Source organism: Drosophila santomea, chromosome 3R, assembly GCF_016746245.2.
Source record: "Drosophila santomea strain STO CAGO 1482 chromosome 3R, Prin_Dsan_1.1, whole genome shotgun sequence".
Classification (NCBI taxonomy): domain Eukaryota; kingdom Metazoa; phylum Arthropoda; class Insecta; order Diptera; family Drosophilidae; genus Drosophila; species Drosophila santomea.
The window spans coordinates 24,881,650-24,906,391 of NC_053019.2; the positions used below are offsets into that span (position 1 = coordinate 24,881,650).

At 41.8% G+C, this 24,742-nt stretch overlaps 5 protein-coding genes across 5 annotated transcripts; all 5 read right to left on the reverse strand.

Moving 5' to 3' along the window:
• Positions 1-10,466: 10,466 nt before the first annotated feature.
• On the reverse strand, positions 10,467-11,573 carry LOC120452136. Its single transcript, XM_039636222.1, has 2 exons — positions 11,030-11,573; positions 10,467-10,966 (listed from the first exon to the last, which is right to left on the reverse strand). The coding sequence occupies exons 1-2, from the start codon at positions 11,474-11,476 to the stop codon at positions 10,523-10,525; spliced, it is 891 nt and encodes a 296-aa protein (XP_039492156.1). The 5' UTR covers positions 11,477-11,573; the 3' UTR covers positions 10,467-10,522.
• A 2,372-nt stretch (positions 11,574-13,945) lies between these two features.
• On the reverse strand, positions 13,946-14,450 carry LOC120453713 (calmodulin-related protein 97A). The gene has a single exon (XM_039638536.2). The coding sequence runs from the start codon at positions 14,439-14,441 to the stop codon at positions 13,995-13,997; it is 447 nt and encodes a 148-aa protein (XP_039494470.1). The 5' UTR covers positions 14,442-14,450; the 3' UTR covers positions 13,946-13,994.
• Positions 14,451-14,595: 145 nt separating this feature from the next.
• On the reverse strand, positions 14,596-15,211 carry LOC120453712 (calmodulin). The gene has a single exon (XM_039638535.2). It carries the CDS (start codon positions 15,095-15,097, stop codon positions 14,603-14,605), a length of 495 nt encoding a protein of 164 aa, XP_039494469.1. The 5' UTR covers positions 15,098-15,211; the 3' UTR covers positions 14,596-14,602.
• LOC120453711 (calmodulin) lies at positions 15,212-16,105 on the reverse strand. The gene is made up of 2 exons (XM_039638534.2): positions 15,462-16,105; positions 15,212-15,297 (listed from the first exon to the last, which is right to left on the reverse strand). Exon 1 carries the CDS (start codon positions 15,982-15,984, stop codon positions 15,487-15,489), a length of 498 nt encoding a protein of 165 aa, XP_039494468.1. The 5' UTR covers positions 15,985-16,105; the 3' UTR covers positions 15,212-15,297; positions 15,462-15,486.
• A 4,286-nt stretch (positions 16,106-20,391) lies between these two features.
• Positions 20,392-20,968, reverse strand: LOC120452452. The gene is made up of 2 exons (XM_039636682.1): positions 20,872-20,968; positions 20,392-20,689 (listed from the first exon to the last, which is right to left on the reverse strand). Exons 1-2 carry the CDS (start codon positions 20,939-20,941, stop codon positions 20,436-20,438), a joined length of 324 nt encoding a protein of 107 aa, XP_039492616.1. The 5' UTR covers positions 20,942-20,968; the 3' UTR covers positions 20,392-20,435.
• Between the last annotated feature and the right edge of the window lie 3,774 nt (positions 20,969-24,742).

The following is a 24,742-nucleotide window of genomic DNA, read 5'->3' on the forward strand; positions in this document are numbered from 1 at the left end:
GAACATAATAATCGCATAATGCGAAGTTAGAGGAGCGTAAAATTAGCCCCAAACCGATGTGGGTGTTTCCCCTCCTTATGCGTGCATAAAAGAGTATTAAATCGAGGGGAGCATTAAAGTGAAGCCCATCGAAGCACCAATGTGCAAACTTATTATACCATTTATAAATTTAAATTTAATAAAATGTTACCTCAACTATTTGCTCATTTTCGCCGTGTTTATCAGCGTTGTTTACTGAGAGCGACAGTTGGTCATGTGTTGTCCTGAACTCAGTATCCTTTATAGCCTTCACTCTTTGTTTTTCACCCATTACACTTTTCCTTATCCCCCAATGCGTCTCCTTTGAGGCGGTTTATTTTCCCGGGAAAGCGTCATCTTTTGTATGGGCACCGGCACCGATTCCTTTTCCATTAGCACTTTAATATTTAATGACTTCTGTTTATCGCACATAATTGAATTCGGCGCTGTGGTTTGGGGCCCTGGAAGCTTTTTCTGCAGATGGCCTTTATTATTTGCCTTTGGCTTATTGCTCATTATAGTATTATCTTTCGTTTGTAATATCCGTAATATGGGCTTGAGCCCCGCCATTTTTATGAGGCATCATTATTTCGGTTTTGTTTCTTATAAATAATGCAAAGGAAAATCCCTCTTCTCGCATTCGTTCTCTTTGGCGTAATTCTCAATCAGAATTCAGACACACATGGCCTGGCATGATTTTCTTTATAGGTCTCATGGTTTTTACCCAGTACTTCCCGGTTTTCCCCTGATGATTACCGCTTTCAGTTCGTTAGTAAAAGTTACAGCGCCCTTTTCAGTTTCCTCTTGGCCGACGACGGGCATTACCAAAAATTTAATTAATGTATTTCCTTCGTGTTTTCGCATATTCATGCCTCAAAAATTTGGTGCATGTGTGGCACGTTTTGCTCATTAGCCATTTAGGTGGTATAAATATGCATTAAACCATCTCGCCGAATCCTTGCCATCCCGAGACGTTAGTTACGATTTATGGCCAAGACATGAAATGGACAAAAAACTCACACACACGCTCTCTCGCAAGAAAACTCTAGCGAAAATTCAAGTGCAAGGCAAACTTAAGGATGCTGGTGGCGGGTGGGGTGGCCAAGGACAGTGGCCTTTTGTCCTAATGAAAAGACAACAAAATGCGAAGGATAAACGACAGGAGAGAAAGCTCCAAGGTTGTCTTTTCGGCACCTCCAAAGCTTGGCCAAAAGCTTGGTGGTACCGCAATTGTCGAAATGTACATTTGACAGCTAAATAATTGGCCGTAAACATGGGCTCGAGACCGAAAAATAAAAATTCACAAAATTTAACCTGCATAAATTAAACGCAAAAGCGTTGTATCAAAAGGGACAAAATGCGTTCACATTTATTTATTATGCGGTGACCCGCAAGAAAATATATAAATAATAAAGCAAAAGAGTTCTGTTGAAAGCCAAAAGCGGAAAAGCAAAGGGAAAAGGTATAAGCCGCCCACAGCCATAATTCAAATTTGTATAAAAATGTTAGCTATTTCTAGAGCCACAGCGGCAACCACAAAATGGCCAGCGACACGCCGCCCCAGTTAACTTTGCCTTCAAACATCATTTGTCAAGGCAAGCGCAAGCATCACACAAGGCCAAAAAGGGAAAATGGCTCGAAGGGAAAATAACTAGCAAAGCAAAGGCGAATTTTCACGGCTCTTTAAGCTTTGGCCAGACGCCCCGACTTTGACTTCGATACAAAAATGTGTTTTGCTTATTAGATGAGCCGGGCAACCCTGACAATCCATCAGCCATGCAGCAACACTGACGCAGCCGGCCTGACGTTGATTGCCCACCCGCTGCTGCTGCTCACATACGAGTAAGTGAAAGATCACACCAAAGCAATCTAATCCGGTGCCGGGCAAATTGTCCAATGCTTTTTGTGTTGTGTCTTGCGGTTGACAGGCGGGCGAACATTTTGACAGCTACCCAAAACCAGAGGAAAAATGGAAAAGCGGCATCCACCAGAGATGCAATTCGCTTGGGTTTGCCAGTTCTTTAAATCCATCCTCCCTTGACCAGATGCCTTTCGTAGCCAATTAAAGCGCCTACAATTATTTGGAATTCAGTTTACCAAATGGTTTACATATGATATGTTATAAAATGAACCATGAATAGTTAGTAGGGAGGGAATATGATGCTATCTCATTAGTTTAACCACTTTCGGGAATTAGTTTTTAGTCGATTTCAAATCAGCATCTCTGTTGCAGACAAACTGTAGCTGTGAGCAGACTCTGAAATGTATGCTATGCTTTTTGCAATATTTTTCTTTTTTTATTCCACCTAATCAAATGCAAGTGTGGACGCCGTGAGGTAGTTGCTGCAAAACCCCATAAAGTGCACACGTGTGGATGAGAAGTCGCAAGTGCCACGCCCAGAGTTCACAGTTCAGAGTTCGGGGGGAATCCTTGACATGTTTAGCATAAATTTTGCTGATGACCTCAATTTTGGCTTTAAGGCAAATGCCGAGAACCGAGAATATGCTGTGCTGCTTATCCATCCAGAAGGCCAGAGCAATTAATGGCAAGCATTTGCTGGGGCATTTTAATAATATGATTAAAACTTATTTGCCAGCTGACAGCTCAATTTGTGACCTTTCGCTCAAAGGCATTTGCCATGAGGCTGACCTTTCGGCTCCCCGCATTCCCCGCTTTCCCCGCACTCACAACCTTTTGGATCCGTGAGCTCTTAATTTGCCCCTCGGGCGGATAACTGGCGGCAGTCAGTGCCATAAATAAGCCCCAGATCCCAGTTTCCAGTTCCCAGACCAATGCAATTATGCGCTTGAGCTGTCATTGCATTGGCCCTGCTCGTTGGTGTGAAAATTGCATATTGGCATAAATTAATCAGCAGCGACAACGCCTGCGATTGCGAGGCCATCAGCTGGCCATGATTGCACTGGCCAAAACCAGTCAGTCCATTGGTCCTTCAGTGTCCACACAGAATGCCTGAATCACGGATCCATGGAACACCTGCAGGCTTTTGCTGCTGCTGCTCCTGCTGCACCGGAATTAATATACGTATCGCCCGTGCTGCGAAATGTGGATAAGAAATGCGAATTGCCGACAGATTGAGTTGTGTTTGATTTGAATCAATCAGCAAGTTAATCACGCTCGCAGCTACGGTTTTGGCTCACGAATGTGGCACAAACTGAATATCTGTTTGATACAATTGAGGCTGAAGTCCTAGCAAGAGCCTTCTCTTGACATGGATATTTTGATTAATTAATTGAATTGGCATCTACGATTTGTATTTCTTTTTGCTAGAAGCTTAACTAACGTAAAATATAAATGCTTGGTATCCATGAGTTTGTATTTTCCACATGAATTAATTTAAATTTAAAATTGTTTATAGTTCGTGGGTTTTCTACTTTTTTTTGTGAGTTGTTTTTGCACACAATACAATTTAAAAGTTTTTTACGTCTGCAATAATGTTTATTAAATCCGTCTTAATAGCTTAATCAATGCGCACGCTTTTGCATGATTGGTTTGTTTACAATTCACAGATCGTGTGTTTTTTCCACATGAAAAATCAACTTTGTTTAAAGGGTCATCAATGCAGCGTTTAATGGCGTTGATGAGCAGCATTAAACACAATTTTATTTCAGGGTCAGAACTATTTTATTGAAATATTTACAGCATAGATAAATAGTATTGGGATACTTTAGCCTTTAATTGCATATTTCTTTTAGACAAACTCTAACATCACAGTGCATCATTTTAAATATTTTTAAGTAAAGAAAACCTTTCTTTGTGCACATGACAATATTTAAGCAAAATATTACGATCGTAACTGGCTCTTCTTTATAGGAGAAATTTCTTCTGAAGTTTCAATTTCCTCTTTGATGACAGTTACACTACGGCAGCTTGCTCTTCAATTTGCGGCTGGCTCAGCTTAATTGATTCGCTTTAAGGCTGGAACAAAAAACTAGTTGCAGTAGGCAAAAAGCAAAACTTTGCCCCAACTGAAAGAAAACGGCAGACAATTAAGCCAGGGGCTTTACTCTGTGTCTATTTGTGTGTGTTTTGTATGTGTGTGTGTGAAAAAGGGTGGAATTTTCCGGCGATTCGAAGAAGTCGGGGGAAATTGAGAACTGCAGCAATTACTTACACGAAATCTGTTGGGCGAATGGGTCCTGGGGTCTCGAGTCCCGACTCTTGTGGCTGCGGCGTGAAAGTGAAATACTTTGCCAAGGACTTTGCCATTGTTGCGGTTTGGCTGCTGCATCTGTTGTTTGTGCAAAAAGATTGTGCCATCTTCCCCCGGCCACTGCCATTTATCGTGAACTGTGTCAAGCGTTTGGTTTGGTTTCGTTTCAGTTCGTTTTGATTTGCGATTTTAATGGACTTCTTTTTTGTCAGCGTGCAAATTGCGTAAGGTTCTTCCGGAGCTTCGGTTGCTGCGGCTATCATTTATAATTACAACAATGTCACCGAAAGTGGCTGGCACTTAAAACCCTTTTACCCCTCGCAGAAAAAAGTGCTCATTGCAAAATGAACATCGAATTAACAATTTTAAAACGAGGCGTGGAAATTGCATTGGTTAAGTACACAATAACGCACAAAAAAGCGCATAAAGCCGGATGCCGGAAAAAAGACATAAAAATCACTTAAAAATGTGTGAGAAATTAATTGCAATTTCAACCCGAAATGATAACCACAAACAAAAGCGCAGAATGGTCGATTTTATTATGTGGTCACGATGGAAAAAATAACAAATGGCCTGAAAAAGTGCAGCTCAACCAGTTGAAATTATTTGAGACACTTTGATGCAGTTATTTTGATGATATGGTAGATATACATATGTATGAAACTACAAAAAACTGTGTTTACTTTTAAAGAGTTTTGCACTGTAAACAATGGTTGCTTCTCAGTATACGAAACAATTAAATGAACTGCTTGTTTGTTTTTAAAATATACCAATGTTTTTTTTTTTTGACAAACATAAATGAAATAAATGGTTTTAAGCTCAAGGCAATCGTACATAAGCTGACAAATTTAAGGCTTAGTCTTTGTTTTACTTCATCGCACGTAGGAGATTTGGCAGCAATTCAACAATGTTTATTTATGGTATCAGTGAGGCAGCGGAGGTAATTTGAGTTAACCAAACATCCAGCCCACGTTTATGCAAACGATTTCGAATCAATTTGGCCGCAGATGTTTTTAAATGGCTCGATGCCATTAGATGGCTGCCATTCCTGCCAGCTTTCGGCATCCTTTGGCATTCCGCCAAGAAGTGGCTGTCAAGTCAAGTTCCTGTCTTTTAAGCGCCTGCCGTGCAATCACTCAAAGTTGTCCGCATTTGCATAAACACTTCTAATCCTAATGCCATGCAAGCTGCAGCCGCCCGAGTGCTCAGACCCAAGTCCTGAGTCCTGAGTCCTGCGTTCTGAGTCCTTCGTCGTTTAAACATCCGGTTGCTGCCCCTGCCACAGGTCCTGCTCCTGGCTACTTACAGTCAATTGCCCCACCCGCCGGCCTTTCGAAGTTGAAGTGACATCGCCAAACTGACTGACAGCCAACCGGAGTGGTGGCCCCTGCTCCTCATCAACGGAACTGGTCTGTGGTGGGACAAATGTTGCGTGCCAGGACAGCGTTTCCTTTTTCCTTTTTGGGACCCCATCCACTCACTCAGCTGCGATTTCGTCAAACAAACGTCGAGTGGGCTGAATGGATCACGCACACAACAGCCATGCATGTCATTCATTCTCAGGCGGATGGAGCGCCTCCGCAGGACTCAAGTTCGCAGCACACTGAGATAAATCATACTTAGGCTACTCATACATATATCCCATCAATTAGCATCATCAAGATATTTATATTGTTATTCCCGTGAGCGAGAAAAGCAATTTCAAAGTTTTCATTCATATCATAAATTTCAAAATAAATTAAAGCAAATTATCACAATGCTAATACAACCGTTTAATTGAATAGAGCAGTTGGTAATTTATGTGGGTTTTTATTGTATGCTATTTTTGTTCCGTGGAAGGAGCTGGCGCACATCCTGGCCAAGGATCTGTGGTGCAAAGATGTTGGATGCTGGGGAAGCGCTTAGGCTGTCAGTCAGAGTGTCAGTTGTGCGGCATTTCATTGGTTTTGGCTCCTACACGATGGCCTCTGCACCAAAGTTGCGGACAATTGACAGCAGGGCAGGTCCCTTCCAGAAAGTGTCCTTTGTCTCTCTTCAATTTGGCCCCCCCCTCCGATGCCAAAACTCGTCTTAAAGTCAGCAACTAGCCCGGTTTTTGCCCATTAGCTGGCCTTCAGTTGCAGCTGCTGCTGTTGCAGCCATTTGTTGGCTGCTTATTAAAAACTTTTTGGGGCAGCCAAAAAAAATTTGATTAACTCTGGCAAACTGCGGCGAATTTAATGGCATGACTATACTCTAGCTGAAACTTATTTTGTGCCAAGCATGTGAATGTTAAGGTCATGGCTATAGGTTTCATTTGTTGCGCATGTTTCGCTAATATTAAAACTGACTTTTAAATGACTTTTTAAAAAATGAGTATATGTCCTAATTTCTTCTACCACATGCTCAGTTAATGATAAATTAAACTAACCCTTATCAGTATGTTGTTTGAGGGCGCCAGTGCCATTCGTTTAGCCTAATTTTTTTTTATGAAAAACTTTTGCATAATATTTCCAGTTAGTGCTCGGAATTCGCCCCCTCAACTGTCGAGCTCGCACTGAAATTACAATGCATTCGAAGTGCTTTTGGCGGGTTGGGAAGTGGGGATTGGGGATTGGGGAATGGGGGTTTCGGATGGTAGTTGGAGTACTTGTCCCCTAAACTGGCGCACTTTGCATAAATTTCAACTTGAAGCATTGCACTTACTTGACACATTTCGTTTACGAAGACCGAGTCACCCACCTGCCTAACCATGCCTAACCTTTCGACCCGCTCTCACCTCATTCAACTTTGTTGTTGTTCATTTGGGATGGAGAAAAAAGAAAGTTTTGTCTTTTGGTCTTTGGTTCTAGCAACAATTTACCGTTAAAAGCTCAACATTGTTACACTGGTTTTTCACTTTTCACTAAGTACCGGGTTTGTGTTACACATAAAAAAAAAAAGAGAAGGTAAGCGGCACGAGGAGAATATAGCCGCGGGTGGCATGAGATCCGGCCAAGTGCGTTGAGTAATCTGCTCAAGTTTTGCCGACGTCTTTTGTGCAACGTGCGAAGTTTGTCACTCCGTCAGTGAAATGGCAAAGGGAACACCCAGCAACACTTTGTCCATGTTCAGTCCAAACCCCACCTATCCTCATCTTCACTCACTCACCTTTCGTAATCCACTTGCCTGTAGAGACATCAGCATACACCTGGCGACAGCGAGGACGAAGGGTCTAAGGATGCACGGTGGGGCGTGGCAGTTGTCGTGTCAACACAAGTTTTGCATTTGGCGATGTGTTTTTCCTCGGTATGTCCCCTATATTTTCTTTTTTTTTTTTTTTTTTTTTCTATTTTATTTGTTGCACCCTGCAAGTTGTTAAATGAGTTTTCATAGTTTTTCGTGGGTGGTAAGTGCACACCCTTTCGCTGTCTCTGTTTGCTGAAAATTAATATTTTCCCTTAGCCCATTTCACTCTTTATAAAGTTCACCATTGCCACTGGGGTGCATTTGCTTAGCGTCAAAGTTTTCTGTTATAGCGGATTTTTATTAAAACCCCAGGAAGAAGTAACATTTTCCAAGCGAAAGTTTTCAAACAAAATGGAATTTATACTTACCAGAGGGGCGCTCAATTTATTAGTGGGAGAATATCTTAGTAACATGTGTTAAGTATAGTATACGCATGGGAGTGAATTATTTCTTCTTATATCCGTATATCAATTTACAATAGAGCTCTTAAAATGTACAGTGATAAATTCAGTTTACAAAACTACGATTTGTTTTGTTTTCTGTTGATCCCTTAACCGGTAACTGGGCCATTAATCAACACATTTATAAACTTTAATCAAGCTAATAGCCACCGACGGAACAACATTGGCAATAATTAATCAGTGGAAATATAATAACCGTCATTAAACTAAACAAACACACATTGTGCTATTCACTGTTCGCTGTTCGCATCAATTTCAATATGCAACCAGGTACATAACACTTAACCCATGATACCCATTATACCCACGATACCCCACCACCTGAATACATTTCCAATTAACTGGGGAGCTCCCACTTTGCCCAACTTCCGGTTGCGTTTGGTAAATAACAATGCGCGTGCAAATGTTTAATGATATGAAATGAATGCGTAAATATCCGAGGCTTCTTTGCCATTAAAGTGAATAGTAAATGGGATACAATTTCCCGGTTGGAACCGACGGGAATTTTCACAGCTGCGGTGGGCGCCGCGCCGCCAGGTGAAAATGTAAATGATATGCCATGATATCTCGGCCCCAAGCCGAGAGGAATAAATTGACTCTTTGACTATTCAAAGTATTTTTCGTTTCTGTCAGTTTGCCTGGGAGTTTTGCAACATTTCTATTTGTTCGAAAGTCAATTTAAGACCCAAAAATTGATGCCATTGTCGGGTATTCATTTGCATGTCAAGTCGCACAACTTGAAGAGCTGGTGAAATGAGTATAAATTCACAAATTATGTTGTTCCTCGAGATTTTTACGGTTCCTTGCCATACACACACACACACTTAACGCCCATTTGCCACATCTAACTCAACCATAAATACAATATTCACGCAACTTTTCGGGAAAACAACAACAGATTTGATTTTACTCAGTTTCGGTTTCGTTGCGAGGCCGAAAAATTTTTATTGTCCAGCAATAAAGGCTGGGGAAAAAGCTGGGCAAAAGCGACGGAATACGCATGAAATTTGATTTGCTTCATTGAATTGATTTCATTTCATTTGTTTTGATTTGTTTCCCCCGAAAAACGCAAGAACGCAAATTGGAAACCGGACCCCGGATAACAAAAACTGGCGCCATCTGAATTGGTGTATTCGAGTTCGAGTATCGAAATGAATACATTTCGCTTCAGTTTGAGGCGTGTCTGGGTGGCAGGCATTTGGATTTGGATTCCGATTCGGATTCAGATGCGGATGCGTGTTCGGATGAGGGGGCGTGGCATTGTGGTTTATGCTGATACTGTTGACTGACATTGGGGCTCTGGGCCTGACTTTTAGTAGTAGTTTATTTAGTTGTTGTAGCGATCAACACTTGCCAGATTGCTTTGGCATTAAAGTGTCAGCAAATATTTCGGATTCTGGTTGGCTGCAGAGTGGAATGTTGGGTCTGGTATCTGGCAGCTGGCTGCCCGGAATGGGGAAAATGGTCCGGTTCCGGTGATGATTTGGCCACATGCGGCTTAATGCTCCCTAAAAGCTTTGACTTCGGTCTGCAGTGGGAGAAATGCAATAGCTGAATCAGAATGTATACGCAAAATATACAAAACTTATTTGAAACTAAAACATTATATATCAATAATGATTTTAGAGCACTAATATAGAACTGGGTATTCTATAACAAATAAATTTTTATCTCTACAACTCTAGCGATTATTCTTTCAGTGTAGCAATAGAGTAGGCTTGAGAAAATCCCACTGTTAGAAAGACAAAACCTGGCTCTCAATTGAACCCTTTTAGTTGGCTTGTCAACGACGGATGGCGGAGCTCTTAAAACGTATCCAAACTATAAATTGGATAGTTATGTGGGCTCAGTTTGCTATCCTAGATACATTGTATTGAGCCAGATCATAAACCGAACTGGCGATGGCTTCCATCGATTGCCACTTGATGGCTGATAACTCTTGTCTCAAGTACCAATCGCTTGTTTTCTCTGCGGCATTCGTGGCCAAATGGACGCCGAATAAATAACCAAAAAAAAAAAAACCCGCATCGTAGCTTTAACCGCTCCCCGATGAGCTTTTTACGGATGGAAAAACCTTTGGCTTTCCCAACAACTTTCACGATATCCCAACTGATGACCCAATTAACCGTGACAAGCAACATTTATTTATTGCCATTTCTTCGCATGTAAGTAAGCTTTTGCAAGCCAACGAGAATCGAAAAACTTTAAACCTAATGTTCTTGGCTCATTCTTTGTCAATTCCCCAAAGAGAATACCGAAACTAATCATTATTGAAAACGTGTGGTGAAAACTTTAGTAATGCGCACCTTTTTCCACTGTCACTGTGAAAAATATAAAAATAGAAGGGGGAAAGAAAAATGTGAAAAAAAGACCGAAAAGTTATAACAAAATAGCTTTGGTCAAATTGTTTTACAAGCCAATTGGGTTTCGTGTCCCTTTTTGGCTCTGTCATTTTGCCTCTTTGGTGTCCTGTGCTTCCAAACGCTTCGATTGGCATGGCAAAATCCCCCAAGGCGTTTGGCCGAGGAAGTTTCAAAGTGCCCTCGCTTTTCACTCGCAAAATGGGCTCATGCTGCTGATGAACTTTAAAATAGAGTCTGAGTGTGGGTTCTTTTAATATTTGTTGGTTATTTAAGCAAAATAAAATGTATTGAACATGGGACATTAGTTAGAAAATATAGCTTTACCCTGCTCATTGTACTCCCATTCCTCCGCCGGTCCTTTAACTTCTTGTTGTACCTGCTGCTCGTGCTTTTGCAGCATTGGTTGCTGCTGCTGCCCGGATGTGCCAGCGATATGCTCCTCGTAGGATCTTCGATCCCTAACAGCCTTGTTCCTGGCTTCGCTGGCGGCACAGCAGGCCCTGTAGGCCGCCTTCTTCGTGTTGGTATAGTCCAGTTTGGCCGAGCGGAGTTGCTGCATCAGCATCTCGGCTCGCTGGCGCGCGGTTTCCACCAGCTGATTCTTTTCGCACAACTCCTGCTGGGCACCGGATGCAGCGGCCTCAGCATTGCTCACTGCATCCTCGGCAACTTTCACCGAACCGCGAAGCGATTTCAACAGCGTTTGACACTGCTTCGCTGTGGCCACAGCGGCATTGACATTTGACTGTAATTATAATTTAACTTATCAATAACATGTAATTGGTAGTGAAAGGCTACAGCAACATACCTGTGAGCCCACCAGTGAGTAGGTCTCCTCCTGCACGATAATCTCCGCCTCGTGCACCTCATCCTGCAGCTGCTCCATGATCTGTTGTTTCCCCGCCAGCGCCGCCTCGGCGGCCTTGGCCGCAGTAATGGCCTTCTCGGCCAGCTGGTGTTTCACCTGGCGGGCGGCGGCCAGAGCCGCAGGTGCCTGGGTGTCCGACGCCTTCTTGGCCTCCTGGGCCGCCTTCTGGGCAATGTTCGTGGCGGTCTGCTTGGAGCTGCCATGCCTAATGCTGCCCATGGTAAGGTCGTCGGTTTGGTCCAGTAGCTGGGATCTGCACGGCTGCGATTGCTGCTGGGGCTGCCGGCAATTTGGGGCACGTTGATAGCAGGCTGCAAGGCTGGACGAGATCAGGAGCAGGTGATAGAAAAGGATGTGGCACAGGATCCGTGGCAAGGCAATGCGCATAATTATGTGAACCTTCGAAAGTTGCTGCCAAGTTTGACTTTTCAACTAAGGCTCGAACATTTTTACATTTCAAGTAGTTCCGCTAAGCCAACGTGGCAAGCGTTCTAGGGAATAAAATGTTTAACAAAGTTTTTTTGTTAGAGAAAACTCTGGGTAACAGGGCCGCATAACTTTTCCGCGCAATTTAACTTAACGTTCACGAGTTTCTCATTTTTATTTTCTTTTGTACCTTATTCACTTAGTTTTTCTCCTTTTTTCTTCTCAGCCGTCGCTTTGCCTTGACATGAAAAGTAGACTAGCAATGCATGTGGCAACATTTTCTGTTTTTTTTTTTTTCGGCCTGTTGTTGAACAAGAATTAATTGGGTCGTCAAAGTCCTTCAGCCCCGATAAGCTACCAGCCTTATCGGAATGGCTGAGAAAATCAGGAAAGAAAAAACTGGGAAAACCCAAGACGATTGCTCGGGTCATTTGTGCGTTGATCTGTTAATCCGAAAAGGGTTTTTGCCGGCTTCCCATGACGAAAGCCCCGACATTTTCCTACCATTTGATTGAGGGCCCTCGAAAGCTCCGTCATTAAGCGGGCAATGTTGGTTACGGCCAACAAAAAAGGCCATGGCTAGGACCACTAGGCGTATGCGTAATAAAATCAACAACTTAAAATTTAAGCCCCCCAACACGCACACATTTCTCACTCAATTAGAGATAGCAGATAACTTTAACTGCTTAAACTGTGTATATATGTGGGACCACAGGACCACAGTCCAAATTTGACCAGAGTGCGGTTGTTCACCAAAGTCATCCCCTGGCGCAAAAGTCCGTATTTCGGACAGGACACACTCTCGGCCTTGTTCATGGACCTCGTCACTTGCATTCGCCTTTTTGCGTATCCAAGTGCCTGTGCGGAAGTGCTCCATTCTAATACCCATTCCCCCGTGTGCTCTACATACCGAGCCCACCCAAAAATGACACTCCAAGTGAGGAACATGGGCGGCAAGAGCCGCATGAAAAAAGTATCCTGGAAGAAATTCATGTGGATGCCAGCAGAATGCTTCATTTTTCGCATACACTTGGAAAAAGTTGTGTACTTCATATAAATATGAGAATATGTAATTCTAAAACTGCATTTTTCATATTAATCTTATTAAATACGAATAAGAAATTCTGTATTCCAAAGTAAAGTTAGGATAAGTTTCTCCTAGTGTACGAAATGAATCACCCAAAACGAAGTACAGATGCTCTGATAAAAAACACAAGCCATAGTTTCAGATAGGATTTTCATGGAATATGAAGTTCTAAGGACTGGCAAAATGAATGCAAACAAACACATCAATTTTCTGAGAGTCTGGTCTTCAGAAAAAACACATAGATCAAACTCAAAGAGTGCCCTCTTGTATGCGATGTGATTTCTTTCTTATTTCTGATTTACTTGCTGCCACTCAAATATCCCTCCCCGATATTGCACCACCCCCCTGCCCCGCCGCCGACGCCAGCCGATGAGCCATCATCTGAGAAGGGGGGGGAGGGGGGGGGGGAGGTCCTGCCCACAAATTCAATTTCCTCTGCAGCCAGTCCATCGAACATGTCCTGTGCCTGCTGCTAACTGAAAAGTGAAGCTGAAAACCAAACTCGTCTATGCGGCGAGGTGGCGAAGTGGCGAAGTGGCGATGTGGTTCTGCTGTTTGAACCGCATATAGACATATATATTTGCCAGCTCTCGGAGTATATATAATATTTATGCCACTGTAAGTGCTTATTGATGTCAGATCTGAAATTGGAATCTGCTTGGGCTTTTGTTCTTATTCCGTGAGGATGCACATTGCAGTTAAGGTCTCGATACGATTCAATTCAATTCGATGCAATGCAATGCTCGATGTTTTGCGGACTCTCAATTAAGCAAGTTGGCATTTTGACATGTCTGAACTGAAACCGAAACTTGTAACCCAAAAAAAAAAAAGAAATTGAAAATTCATACATGCGCGTACACCCACGAACACACACACGAAATATTTTATAAAGTCAGACACAAGCCCCAAGAACCCAAGAGGCTGCTTCCAGCAACGAGTACGAGGCGGGCCCGTTGAGACCACAGTAAAATTTAATTTTAATGCATAAGCAAATTGAATTTAAGCAACAGGAAAATTGTTCGTCTGGCCACAAAGGTGCCGCATGTGGAAGCAAAAACCACTTGCCAGGGAAACGGAAAGGCGGACTAAAACCACGTCGAGTGTTTCATGCTAAAAGTTTTCACTTAAAGGCGAGACGAAAATTCCTTAAACCAACCACAATTACGGAAATGGGGTGAACATTTTTGAAGGACATGCTTGAAAAATTCTTGGTCTCCGAATTAGGCAAAGCACAACGCAAATTTGTAATTGGCGGTGTATTACAAAATATTTGAACATTTTTAGACCGCAGAAAAGTGAAATTGTATGCTTTAAAGTGCTAGTAAGAGAAAAACACGACCCCATGCAGTGACCCCAAATATTTTATTTCAGTTTGAATAGTAGCTAGCTGTACTACTTCTGGCTTATCATCCAAACGAACTCCTCGTAGTTGATCATCCCGTCTCCATCAAAATCCGCCTCGCGAATCATCTCGTCGATCTCCTCGTCGGTGACCTTTTCGCCCAGATTTATCATCACAAAGCGCAGCTCAGCTGGCGATATAAAGCCATCGCCATCGCGATCAAAAATCTTGAATGCCTCACGCATTTCCTCCTCAGTATCCGTTTCGCGCATCTGCTTGGCCATAATGCCACAGAACTCACTGAAGTCCAGTTGGCCATTGCTGTTGTTGTCGGCCTCGGCAATCAAGTCCTGCAACTCGGCCTCCGTGGGATTCTGGCCCAGGGTGCGCATCAAAGTGCCCAGCTCACGGGTGGCTATCTTGCCGGTTCCCTCCTTGTCGAACTGCACGAAGGCATCCTTGAACTCGGCAATCTGCTCCTCCGTTAGTTCCGACATCTTGAGCAAATTTCAAGGGTTTTCCGTATTTCGGTACTATCAAGATATATCGAATAGCTTTTAAGGCTATAGACTGTTGGAATTTACGAACGGGAATGAGCCGAAAGTGTTTTGATGTAACTGATAGGTCGGTTTCCCAACCCCCCTAGCCTGCTTTTTCCTTATGTGCTGGACATCATTTTGACAAATCGCACATAGTCAATATTGCCTTCCAGATCAGAATTTGCATCCCGGATGATCTCCTCCAGCTCATCATCCGTCAATTGCTCCCCCATGTTCTGCATTATGTGACGAAACTCCGTTTCAGATATGAGACCGGTTCCTTGTTTGTCAAATACTCTGAATGCGGCTATAATCTCATCCTCGGTGGACATGTTTGCGTATCTCTGGGACATTATGTAAAGAAAATCGCTGAGATATAACTCACCGGTACCATCAGCATCGATCTCGACATAAATGTCCTGCAATTCTCCATCACTGGGATTGTGGGCCACAGTTAGCATTAGTGCCCTGAGATTTGTTATGGGAATAACCTTGGTGTCTTGGTCGTCAAATATGGCAAAGGCAATCTGCAGATCCTTGACCTGTTCCTCGCTCAGATTGTGGCTGCGAATGATCCGTTCCTCTGGCGGCGGAGTAAGGAAGTCGTAATCCATGGCCAAAAGGGGTTGGGGCTGGGAAATCTTTGGAGTCACTGAACACTCACTACAAATTTTCGAACAACTTTATTTCAAAACATTGTGATTCAAAAAGAAAAGACGCCTACTGTTATTATTTTTATTGGCTTTTTTATAATTTATTGTATATCTGCTTTTATTTTCTTGCACTATGCTATAAAGAATAGTCCAGATGAATTCTTGTTTTTGATCCAAGTATAGTTCGGCCCAAGTATAGTAGAAAAATTCATCCGAGTTGATTAAACCATGCCAAAAGGTTCATTTTTGAAATCCATGCATAAGATTTGTAAATCGGTTATAGTTCTATGCAATGAAATCTTTCAATATATTTTTAGAAGCCCACCTTATTGTTAAATTTTTCAAGAGTGTTATGTCTCCATCATCATGTTCACAAAGCGAACGTAGTCGATTTTGAGTTCCGTGTTGGCGTCGGCATCACGTATCATTTCCTCGATCTCATCCTCTTCCATTTCTTCTCCATAGTTCGTCATGATCTGACGGAACTCGTTCTCGTGGATAAAGCCAGATCCATCTTTGTCGAAGACTTTGAAAGCCAGAATAACCTCATCTTCGACAGTAGAATTCTCGTACCGTTTGGACATGATGTATAGGAAATCGCTGAGATACAGCTCCCCAGATCCATCCGTATCTATTTCGGTGATGTAATCTTGTAACTCGTTTTCCGGCGGCGTGTGGGCCACGGCTCGAAGGCAATCCCTCAGTAACTTGATCGGAATGACCTTGGCATTATCGTCGTCGAAAAGGGCAAAGGCCGCCTCACAATCTTTCTGCTGCTCTTCATTCAGCGTGTGGGTGTGAATTGTTCGTGCCTCCGGTGGTGGGGTACTGAAATCAAAGTCATCCATGGCAAATTTTAAGTAATTCGAGTTCCAAAATTTTAAGGTGTTGTTTTTCAAAATTTTGATGTTTAAATGTTGTCTTTTCACTAAGATGTTTTATTTACACTGAATTTGTGTGAAACTCAAGGCATGGACAACTAAAACTTTTCAAGTCAGTTTTTAAAAATATTTGTTAAAAAATATGATGTTTGTAAGTACTTTTCTGAGTGTATGCTAATTGCCAAATTGACATGGTTCTTTAACTTATTGTCAGTGAGATAAATTTGTGACACGGAAAAAACTGCATGTGACCACATCTCCGTAATGCAGTAACACTCCAGTAAAATATACCAGCATTTAACAATTAAATTTGCAACAATTTCCCGAATAATGTTTTTACAGCCTAAAGGCAAACGCTTCGAGCATTGTGGCTGCTGAACAGCATGGGTAATTACATTTTTAATTAAATGCGACGCAGTTTGTTTCTTTTTAATATTATTTTTATTTTTGTAGCTGCATTTATACAACTGTTCAGTATTTTTTTATTCTGCGCAGCCATTTTCTGCCATCGTTGGTCTCTTGGGGCATAAAATGTTTTTTGTTTTGGTTTTTTTTTTATTTCGTTTTTTTTTTATCGAGCATTACGGGCAAATAGGGAAATTATCCAATGCAAAATTTCGAGCAATTTGCATAATTTGGGAGCGGAGCAGCAGGCGAGTAGCAAACTGCACAAACCCATGTCCCTGGCCATCATCCTTTCTCACACGTGCGCTCCGCTCCCCAGTGGAGCCAACAATGGGGGTCTTCTTGGTAATGAGAAGCAAATCCTGGCCACGAAGGACACGAAGGATTTAGGATTGGGGCCAAAGTTGAGCCACACAACAAGGCACTGTCAAGCATTTCTCTGCATAGATTAGAGTGGACTTTTCGGGCCAGAGATGCGGGATTATATAGCTGTGTGAAAGACAATAGTTTCAGGTACTATTTAGTAATTGGGTCAACCAACTTGTTTACATATTTTATTTCCAAACTAAGTAATAACAATTTGCTTGAACTAATTGGCAGATGTGTCTTTAAATTAATTCTCGGGACTAATAGACAATTCTATTCTTATGGCCACATGTGTATATGTTTATACGATTGTCTGGCAAATGCAGCTCAGAATATGTTTGTTGTTTGACTTTAATCAGGCATAAACAGTACGATAGGGCAACAGCCGAGCCGCAATCGAAATGGCAACAGACCTTTGGGGGATTTGGATAATTTGCATTTCTGTAGTGAGACAGGACTCACATGCAAAGGATTTTCATGTGCAAATCCCCTTATGCCTTCATATAGTATTACGTATACGCTTGTGTAAGTAGTACTTAGTATTTCTTGTCTTCAACTAGATCAGTTATAAAATGAGATATTTGAAACAGTTTATTGGCATATGTGAAAATTAAAATTACAATAAAACTTACGTTTCTACGTTTTGTTATTGAAAAGCAAGCAACTCAATACAATGATTTATGGAGATGTAATAGATGATTGACGCATGAATGCCGGAATACCCATCCGATTTCGACATGCGCCGTTTCAATTAAGCATATAAAGGATGAGTCTGGCCAATGACCACTCAATGGATGCCTTTGGATGCCTTTGGAATCCAATTGAGTGGCCATTGACAGACGGACGTACAGCAGCTGCATATCGCAAATGTGGAGCCCAGTCGAACAGTTGACCAGTCGACCAGTGGCAAAGTAATGCCATTCATTCACCGCGGGACGCAATCCGGGTCGCAGATTTGTCTATGCCAAAGCATTTTCAGAATGAGAATCCGGGTCGAAGCCGAGTCGCAAGTGCAACTATGTGAATGAATTATAGCCACCGGTTGCAATCAGTTGTGGGCCACAATGAACGGAGGCATTTGTGAGAAATGAATGCCGGAGGAGTTGCGTTTTTGTTTCCGGTTTCAATCTTGTGCGTTGCAGCTGTCGCTTTTCATCAGGGGCCAACATGAAGTCCGAGTCCTAGAGGTCCTTGGTTATGGATAACAGGCAGCTTCTCACCTTGGCCATTGTATGCACTATATATACGTATGTATATATACCCAGACTCGGCGACTGGGCAAACAACGTACTTAAGCCAGATGGCAAAGAAAGAAGCGAGTAGAACAAGCCTGGCTCCTTGGGATCCCTGGGTTCCTTGGCATCCCATTGCCTATCCTGTTTGTTTCTATTTCACTTTGATGGCACGTGCGTGGAGTGGTTTTCAGACCAGGTGAGGTGGTTGTAGGAGATGGGTGGACTCGACTGGAGTGGAAAGGCAAATATGCAAGTCAATAGCAGAATGTTGCCCTGAGGCGAAGTGAAAGTGATGGTTGGGAGTACGAAAAGTAAAAGCCACAGGAAAGGTGTCTTTAAATCGGGAGTAAAAGGGAAATTTATTGACTATGTCCGCATTGCATAAAAAATTAAAAGGATTACAACCAAATTATTAGGCAGAAAGTGTAGAACATATAACAATTCACTTTAGTTTATGCCTAACTAAATAAATAATTATTTAAACTAAATACGATCTTCTTTGAAACCCTTATCCAGACTGATTATTTAAGTATGTTAAAGGGCTTACGAAACGGTTAAAATGGAAAATAAACTTGTGCAGATATTTTTCTTTCATTAAATTTTAATGAAATTTAATGGAGAAACTCTGATGGTGTAAAGAATTTTACAGCTCAGTAAACATACGCACTATCCTGTTTTGTGCCTTTCGCTCTTATTATGCTAAAAGCATCTGCCAAGCTGCAACTAATCCGAAAACTTAAAATCCAATCTGGAATATAACTTTGTTTGACTTTTGCTTGCCGCCTCGTATTTTCCCCCATTTTCTAAGATTTTCTTTGTTTGCTTTTGTGGCGCAAATTGCATTTTGTGGGTGTCGTCAACAAACGCAGCGCTCTACACCGCCTCTTCTCTTGGCCAGGACAGCATGAAACATGATTAAATTACTCATACGCCTCGTGTGTGCGCTTGGACAACAACTTCTATGGCGATTTTGTTTTAGCTTTTGTTGCGCTTGCACTCATTTAGTTAATTAAGTTTTACAACAGCTTGCCACATGCCCACCACTCGTCCCCTGCCCTTTAATTAGTTTTTAATTATTTTCGAGTTGAGCGTTTTCCAAAAATTTTCCGGTAAGCTTTTGGCCCAAACGAGAATTAAAACAACAGCAACTATGGGTGGATCCCTGTGTTGGACTTTGGCTCAGAGTTTGCTTTGAGTTTGAGTTTTTGTTAATTTTATTTGTATTTTGCCAGTTTTTGTACGCCCCCTACAAAAAAAGGAGGTGGGGCTTTGTTCATTTAGCACATTATTTCTACACGCTTTGTTTTTACTGCAGTTGGTTTGTTTGTTGGCTCGTTTGTTTTGGGCCGGCTAAAGTTTTGTGCAAGCCCATTAGGCTAATAGCCCAAACAGAAGTCACCGTCAATCTTTGTTTATTTATATAGCATAATTAACTTTTCTTGCATGTGAATACGGTCAGGAATTATTTCTATGGCACAACGTGTTTATATGGTTACTTACACTTGCTTTATGGGGATTTCAGTATGGCAACAAAGACTTCAAACTTTCTAAGTAGTTTTATAACCCAATAAATGTGCTTTTAAATATAATTAACTATATCTATTGTAATTGAATTCTTAAATAATGTCAATAGTTATATCACTACAAATATATTTGCATTGGTTTATTTTAAAATACATTCAGTTTTCCAACCAAAAACCCACGTTGCTTTAAATAAAGTATTCTGTGTGGAAATATACGAATATTACTTAGCATGCACATGGTTTTTGCCTTTTTATAGTTCGGTTATCAGCATAAAACTGATTGAAATGGGCCAGCAAACATTTCACTTTATCAACTTGTGCATATTTAAGCATGCTCCTGTATCCTGTACGAGTATCGGTGTTTGTGTCTGTTTCTGTGCCTGTGAAAATTGGCTCAAACGAAGCCCTGATGCTGGGCGAAATGCAAAGGGAATTGTGGGGGACACAGCCTAGAACAAATATTTACACGGCTCGTTGTATGGCATTTGCCATAAACTACCGTAAAACAATAAAATTCGCAATAAACCAAATGGAAAGCGGCAACTGCCGGCTCATGTGAAATGCATGCAAAGCAACAACGCAAACAAAAGCCACAATGCAGAGCAGTTCAACAACAAAGCCAAACGAAACGAAACGAAACGTTTTTCATAACTTAAATTGCAAAATGCAGTCAGCAAGGGGTTATGAGTAAAAAAAAAAAAGAAATCACAAAAAACAGTGAGGAAATAAAAGCGTGCTACTGGCTGAATCGTCAACAGAACAGTTTGGAACAAAGCCGTAAAACAATAGCTGAAGACGGAAAGAAAGACTTGACTCGAATGTATCCTGAACAAAAAACAAAGCTATTTCATTTGCAGGATCTGTGAACAGATATGCCCTAGCGCCTTTATTATTTCCAATTTATCCACATACTCAGCACCTGCCATATAAACTTGAAAATCTTTATTATGTTTCCAAATAGTGGGAACTGAACTTCCGCATTCGGGCTGACATTTTTTACCACTTTCTTTTTTGATTCCACTATAATTGGTTCATTTTCAATTGATTCAAATTCGTCACCATTCAACGAGGTTCGAGCGCAAGTTCCTTCGTCCAAGTCCGTGTCATCCTTCCATAGATCAGATGAGTCTGCTCCGCAGTCAGCTGTGAAAATTCGTTTCTTTTTTACATTTCATAGTTTAAATTACAACAAATAATATTTAAGCTGTATTAAATCATGAGAGCATGTGGATATCATTTAAAAATCCAACTCAATACTATAGTTTCTAGTTTTATTAGGTAACTTTATAACAATTTATTTAAATACAAACGGCATATGCACTCACCAACTGCCTCATGCGGCGCCAAAAAGGAAAATCCGCAAAGTACTAGAAAAGTCAATACAACTAGCGACATGACTGACAATTTTGAATAAACTGAACGACTTGGCTATTTTTGAGTTCTACTTATAGGTATGTGCTATATGTACAATTCGTTGCGCTTGCGGTGCAGACTAGAAATAATTGTGATGCCACGGTTTCGTAGTTTTCTAGTTCTAGAGTAAACTTTTTGCCAACTTTCTGTGAACTGCATAATCTTGTTAGCCTTCCGCCTGGCAACACTCTATTTTTAGCTGCTCATCTTGATGCTGATTTATCTGTAATCCAACTTACGTTTCAGCCACTTAAGGCCACAATCTGCCTTTTGCCACTTACCAACTTCCCTGACCCCCGCTGGGTTACAGGTGGCTTTTGTAGCAAACTTAGTTCAATAAAGTTCGCCCTTGTCTGGAGCCTTGCGCTTTGATCATCGCATCACATGCGTCTAAAGTGGCTTTCCCCTTCTCTCTCCCTCGAGAGCACTTTTAAGGCCTTTTTTGTGCCATCACAACCGGGGTAACATATCCCGACTTAGCGGCTCTTTTCCGGCAAAACTCTTTGAAGTGTGCTTTTGGGCTTGGATTGGAGGAGCATGCCCATCGAAAGAAGTGACTGTATCAGCTGTTTATATTTAGGTCCTTTAATTTATTGCCTGTCAGGCTGCTGGTCAGTTCGGTTGATAAACGGCCTAAGCCGTTGGCAAGCAATTCCCTCTTTCATTGGGCTCTGCCTATTTCGACATTCAGTAATTTGCCTTTGTGCAAAAGTACACAAAGGAAAATACATTAAAATATAGGTCTGTTAATAACTTATGAACCAGAAAGTTTGAAAAAGTGATTTTTAGGTCAGCAAGACTGAATTACTGTCTTCTTTGTACTGCATAAATGTGCACCCTTTTATAATTATTTTGAAATCCTGCGTTGCATATTTTATTTAATTTGTATAGGATTTGCGTTACTTTCTCTCTGTGCTAGCTGCTCATGTGAAACTCGCTTGCCTCTGCAGAAATTAAAGCCATGGAGGTGCCTCCTCTATAAGTAGGAAGTTGTTAGTTGCTCGCAACATGAGAAACAGCAGCAGCAAGTGCAACAGTAGTGCACTCGTTGTTGCTGTTGTCGAGTGCACGTCGCCGTATGCAATTATCACCCGAAAAAATACTACAGGGCCAAGAGTGCTCCTGCTGCTGGTCACAGGTAGGAAAAATAAAATGGGGGAAAAAGAAAAAAAAAAAGTAAAACTACTGGCTACAAATTCTGCCAACATTATGTGCTCAAAATGTAAATGTCATTTGTGTGCCGAGCTTGGGGCAAGACCAACGGCAATGGCAACAACCCGTTGCACAAGTGTTGCAACATTTGAGAAATGTGTGTTGCCAGTGAAGTGGCACCAGCACCAACACCAACACCAACACCAGCAGCACAGCCAGGACAACCAGGACACGGTTCACAGTCCACTTGCCCACACTCTATGAATAAATGTTAAAACACAATCGAGAGCCGTAAATTCTGAGCAGTCATCAGCTGAAATAGGTGTAAGAAAATGCAAAGGCGAGCGAAACCCAGGAATGAAAGGGCCAACACACAAAGCAGAAATGGGAAAACGAGAAAATTCCATCCGGAGGGAACAATGGACGCGGGAAATGTCTGTCACGAGACAGGAGAATGAAACAATGCAAAGGACGAAGGCCTAATTGGTATAATAAAATGTCATAAGACGAGTGAGCAATGCAGCAGGTTCAGGCATCAATAATTCGCCGGGGACAAAAGGGAATTACTCTATGATGATGTCCCCTGATGGGCCGATTCCAATTGATTGCAGCCACTATCCCCATTGATTTGGCTCCGATTAGACAGCTCCACTGAGGTAATTTTGCCCAACGAGACAAAGAGATTTCAATCAATTAAAGATAATTTCACAACAGCTACACTTTCTTCCAACATCTCACTTGACAGGCAACATAATGGAGTGGGATTAGTGAGAATAGTTGTGAGTGACGCATCCAGATACCCATTAATAAACAGTTGTGAGTGATGCACAGTTACCCAGTAGTAAAAAGCTTTTATAAAATATATTTCAAATATTTCCTGCCATATATATATACATATTTCCTAGTTAGTTGAAGTGAAATCTTTGCACCACCTCGCAATATTTTCACTTTCCATTTAATATACCCATAAAGCACTGGGTATATGCACGAAAAAACGAGAAAAGATTGCTCTAAACTGGCAGGAGCCACTAAAACCCGATGCCACGCCCCCAACCGCCCATATATCAACTGTCGATGGCTATAAAGCTTCGCATCCTCGCATCTGCTGGTGCTCCATTCCACCAGCGCGAGTGTACAATCAACAAAATTAGTTTCATTTGGGCAAATGGCATGGCTAGCAGTCGCAGCATTTCGACCCACATAACAAACTTGGCTTAGATAGGAATTTAGGGGCCACCGAGTACGGTGAGAAATTGCAAACTGAAGCCTCCTTTTATATATAGTATACATATATAGTATGTATCCCTGCTTTTGACGGCTCGCCTCGCCTTTTGATCTTCCCCCAATGCTGATAAATGATAAGATGCCGGAGCTGAAAGAAAAATGCTGAAAAGTGTGGAAAATGGCGCGGCAGGTGTGAGCCCATCATCCGTTTCATCGAGCTGCTTCAAGGATACTGCTTAGAACTGTTATACTAATTAAAAAACTTCTCAATCTTTAAAAAAGAAAAGTGAAATTCAAAGGAAAACCCCAATGAACGGCGGCCTGCCATTGCCAATTAGCGGAAAAATATACAAAAAACAAGAGAGAACGCTATAGTCGAGTTCCCCGACTATCTGATACCCGTTACTCAGCTAGTGGAAGGGAGAAGGAGAGTCTTAAACACAATTTTTGGCGGTTTGTAGGCGTTATAGTGGGCGTGGCAGAAAGTTTTTTGGCAAATCGATAGAAATTTACAAGACCAATATAAAAATGAAAAAATATCAAAACATTTTTCAAAAGTGTGGGCGTGGCAGCTTTGGGCGGTTTGTGGGCGTTAGAGTGGGCGTGGCAAAAAGTTTTTTTGCAAATCGATAAAAATTTACAAGACTAATACAAAAATGAAAAAATTTCAAAACATTTTTCAAAAGTGTGGGTGTGGCAGCTTTGGGCGGTTTGTGGGCGTTAGAGTGGGCGTGGCAAAATTTTTTTTGACAAATCGATAGAAATTTACAACACCAATACAAAAATGAAAAAATATCAAAACATTTTTCAAAAGTGTGGGCGTGGCAGTTTTGGGCGGTTTGTGGGCGTTAGAGTGGGCGTGGCAGCATGATTCGACAAACTTGCGCTGCGTCTATGTCCCTGGAGTCTGTATGCTTAATGTCAACTTTCTAGCTTTTGTAGTTCCTGAGATCTCGACGTTCATACGGACAGACGGACAGACGGACAGACGGACAGACGGACAGACAGACGGACGGACAGACGGACATGGCCAAATCGACTCGGCTATTGATCCTGATCAAGAATATATATACTTTATATGGTCGGAAACGCTTCCTTCTGCCTGTTACATACTTTTCAACGAATCTAGTATACCCTTTTACTCTACGAGTAACGGGTATAAAAAATTAGAGGACTTTGGTGAAAACTGTCTAACCTGTAGACCCCCAACGTCTGATATCCTGTCCAAACAGGACGCTGTGCAAACCAAGAGAAAACGGTTAGCGAGTAAAGGGGAAATGTCTGTCAACCCGCAGCCATAAATTATGGCCAACTGCTGGCTGCTGCTGGCAATTTATAAATCTGTTTATTGTAACATCCTGTGAGTCGCGCGCCCTTAATTTATGTATCTGGAATCTAGTTAAGTCC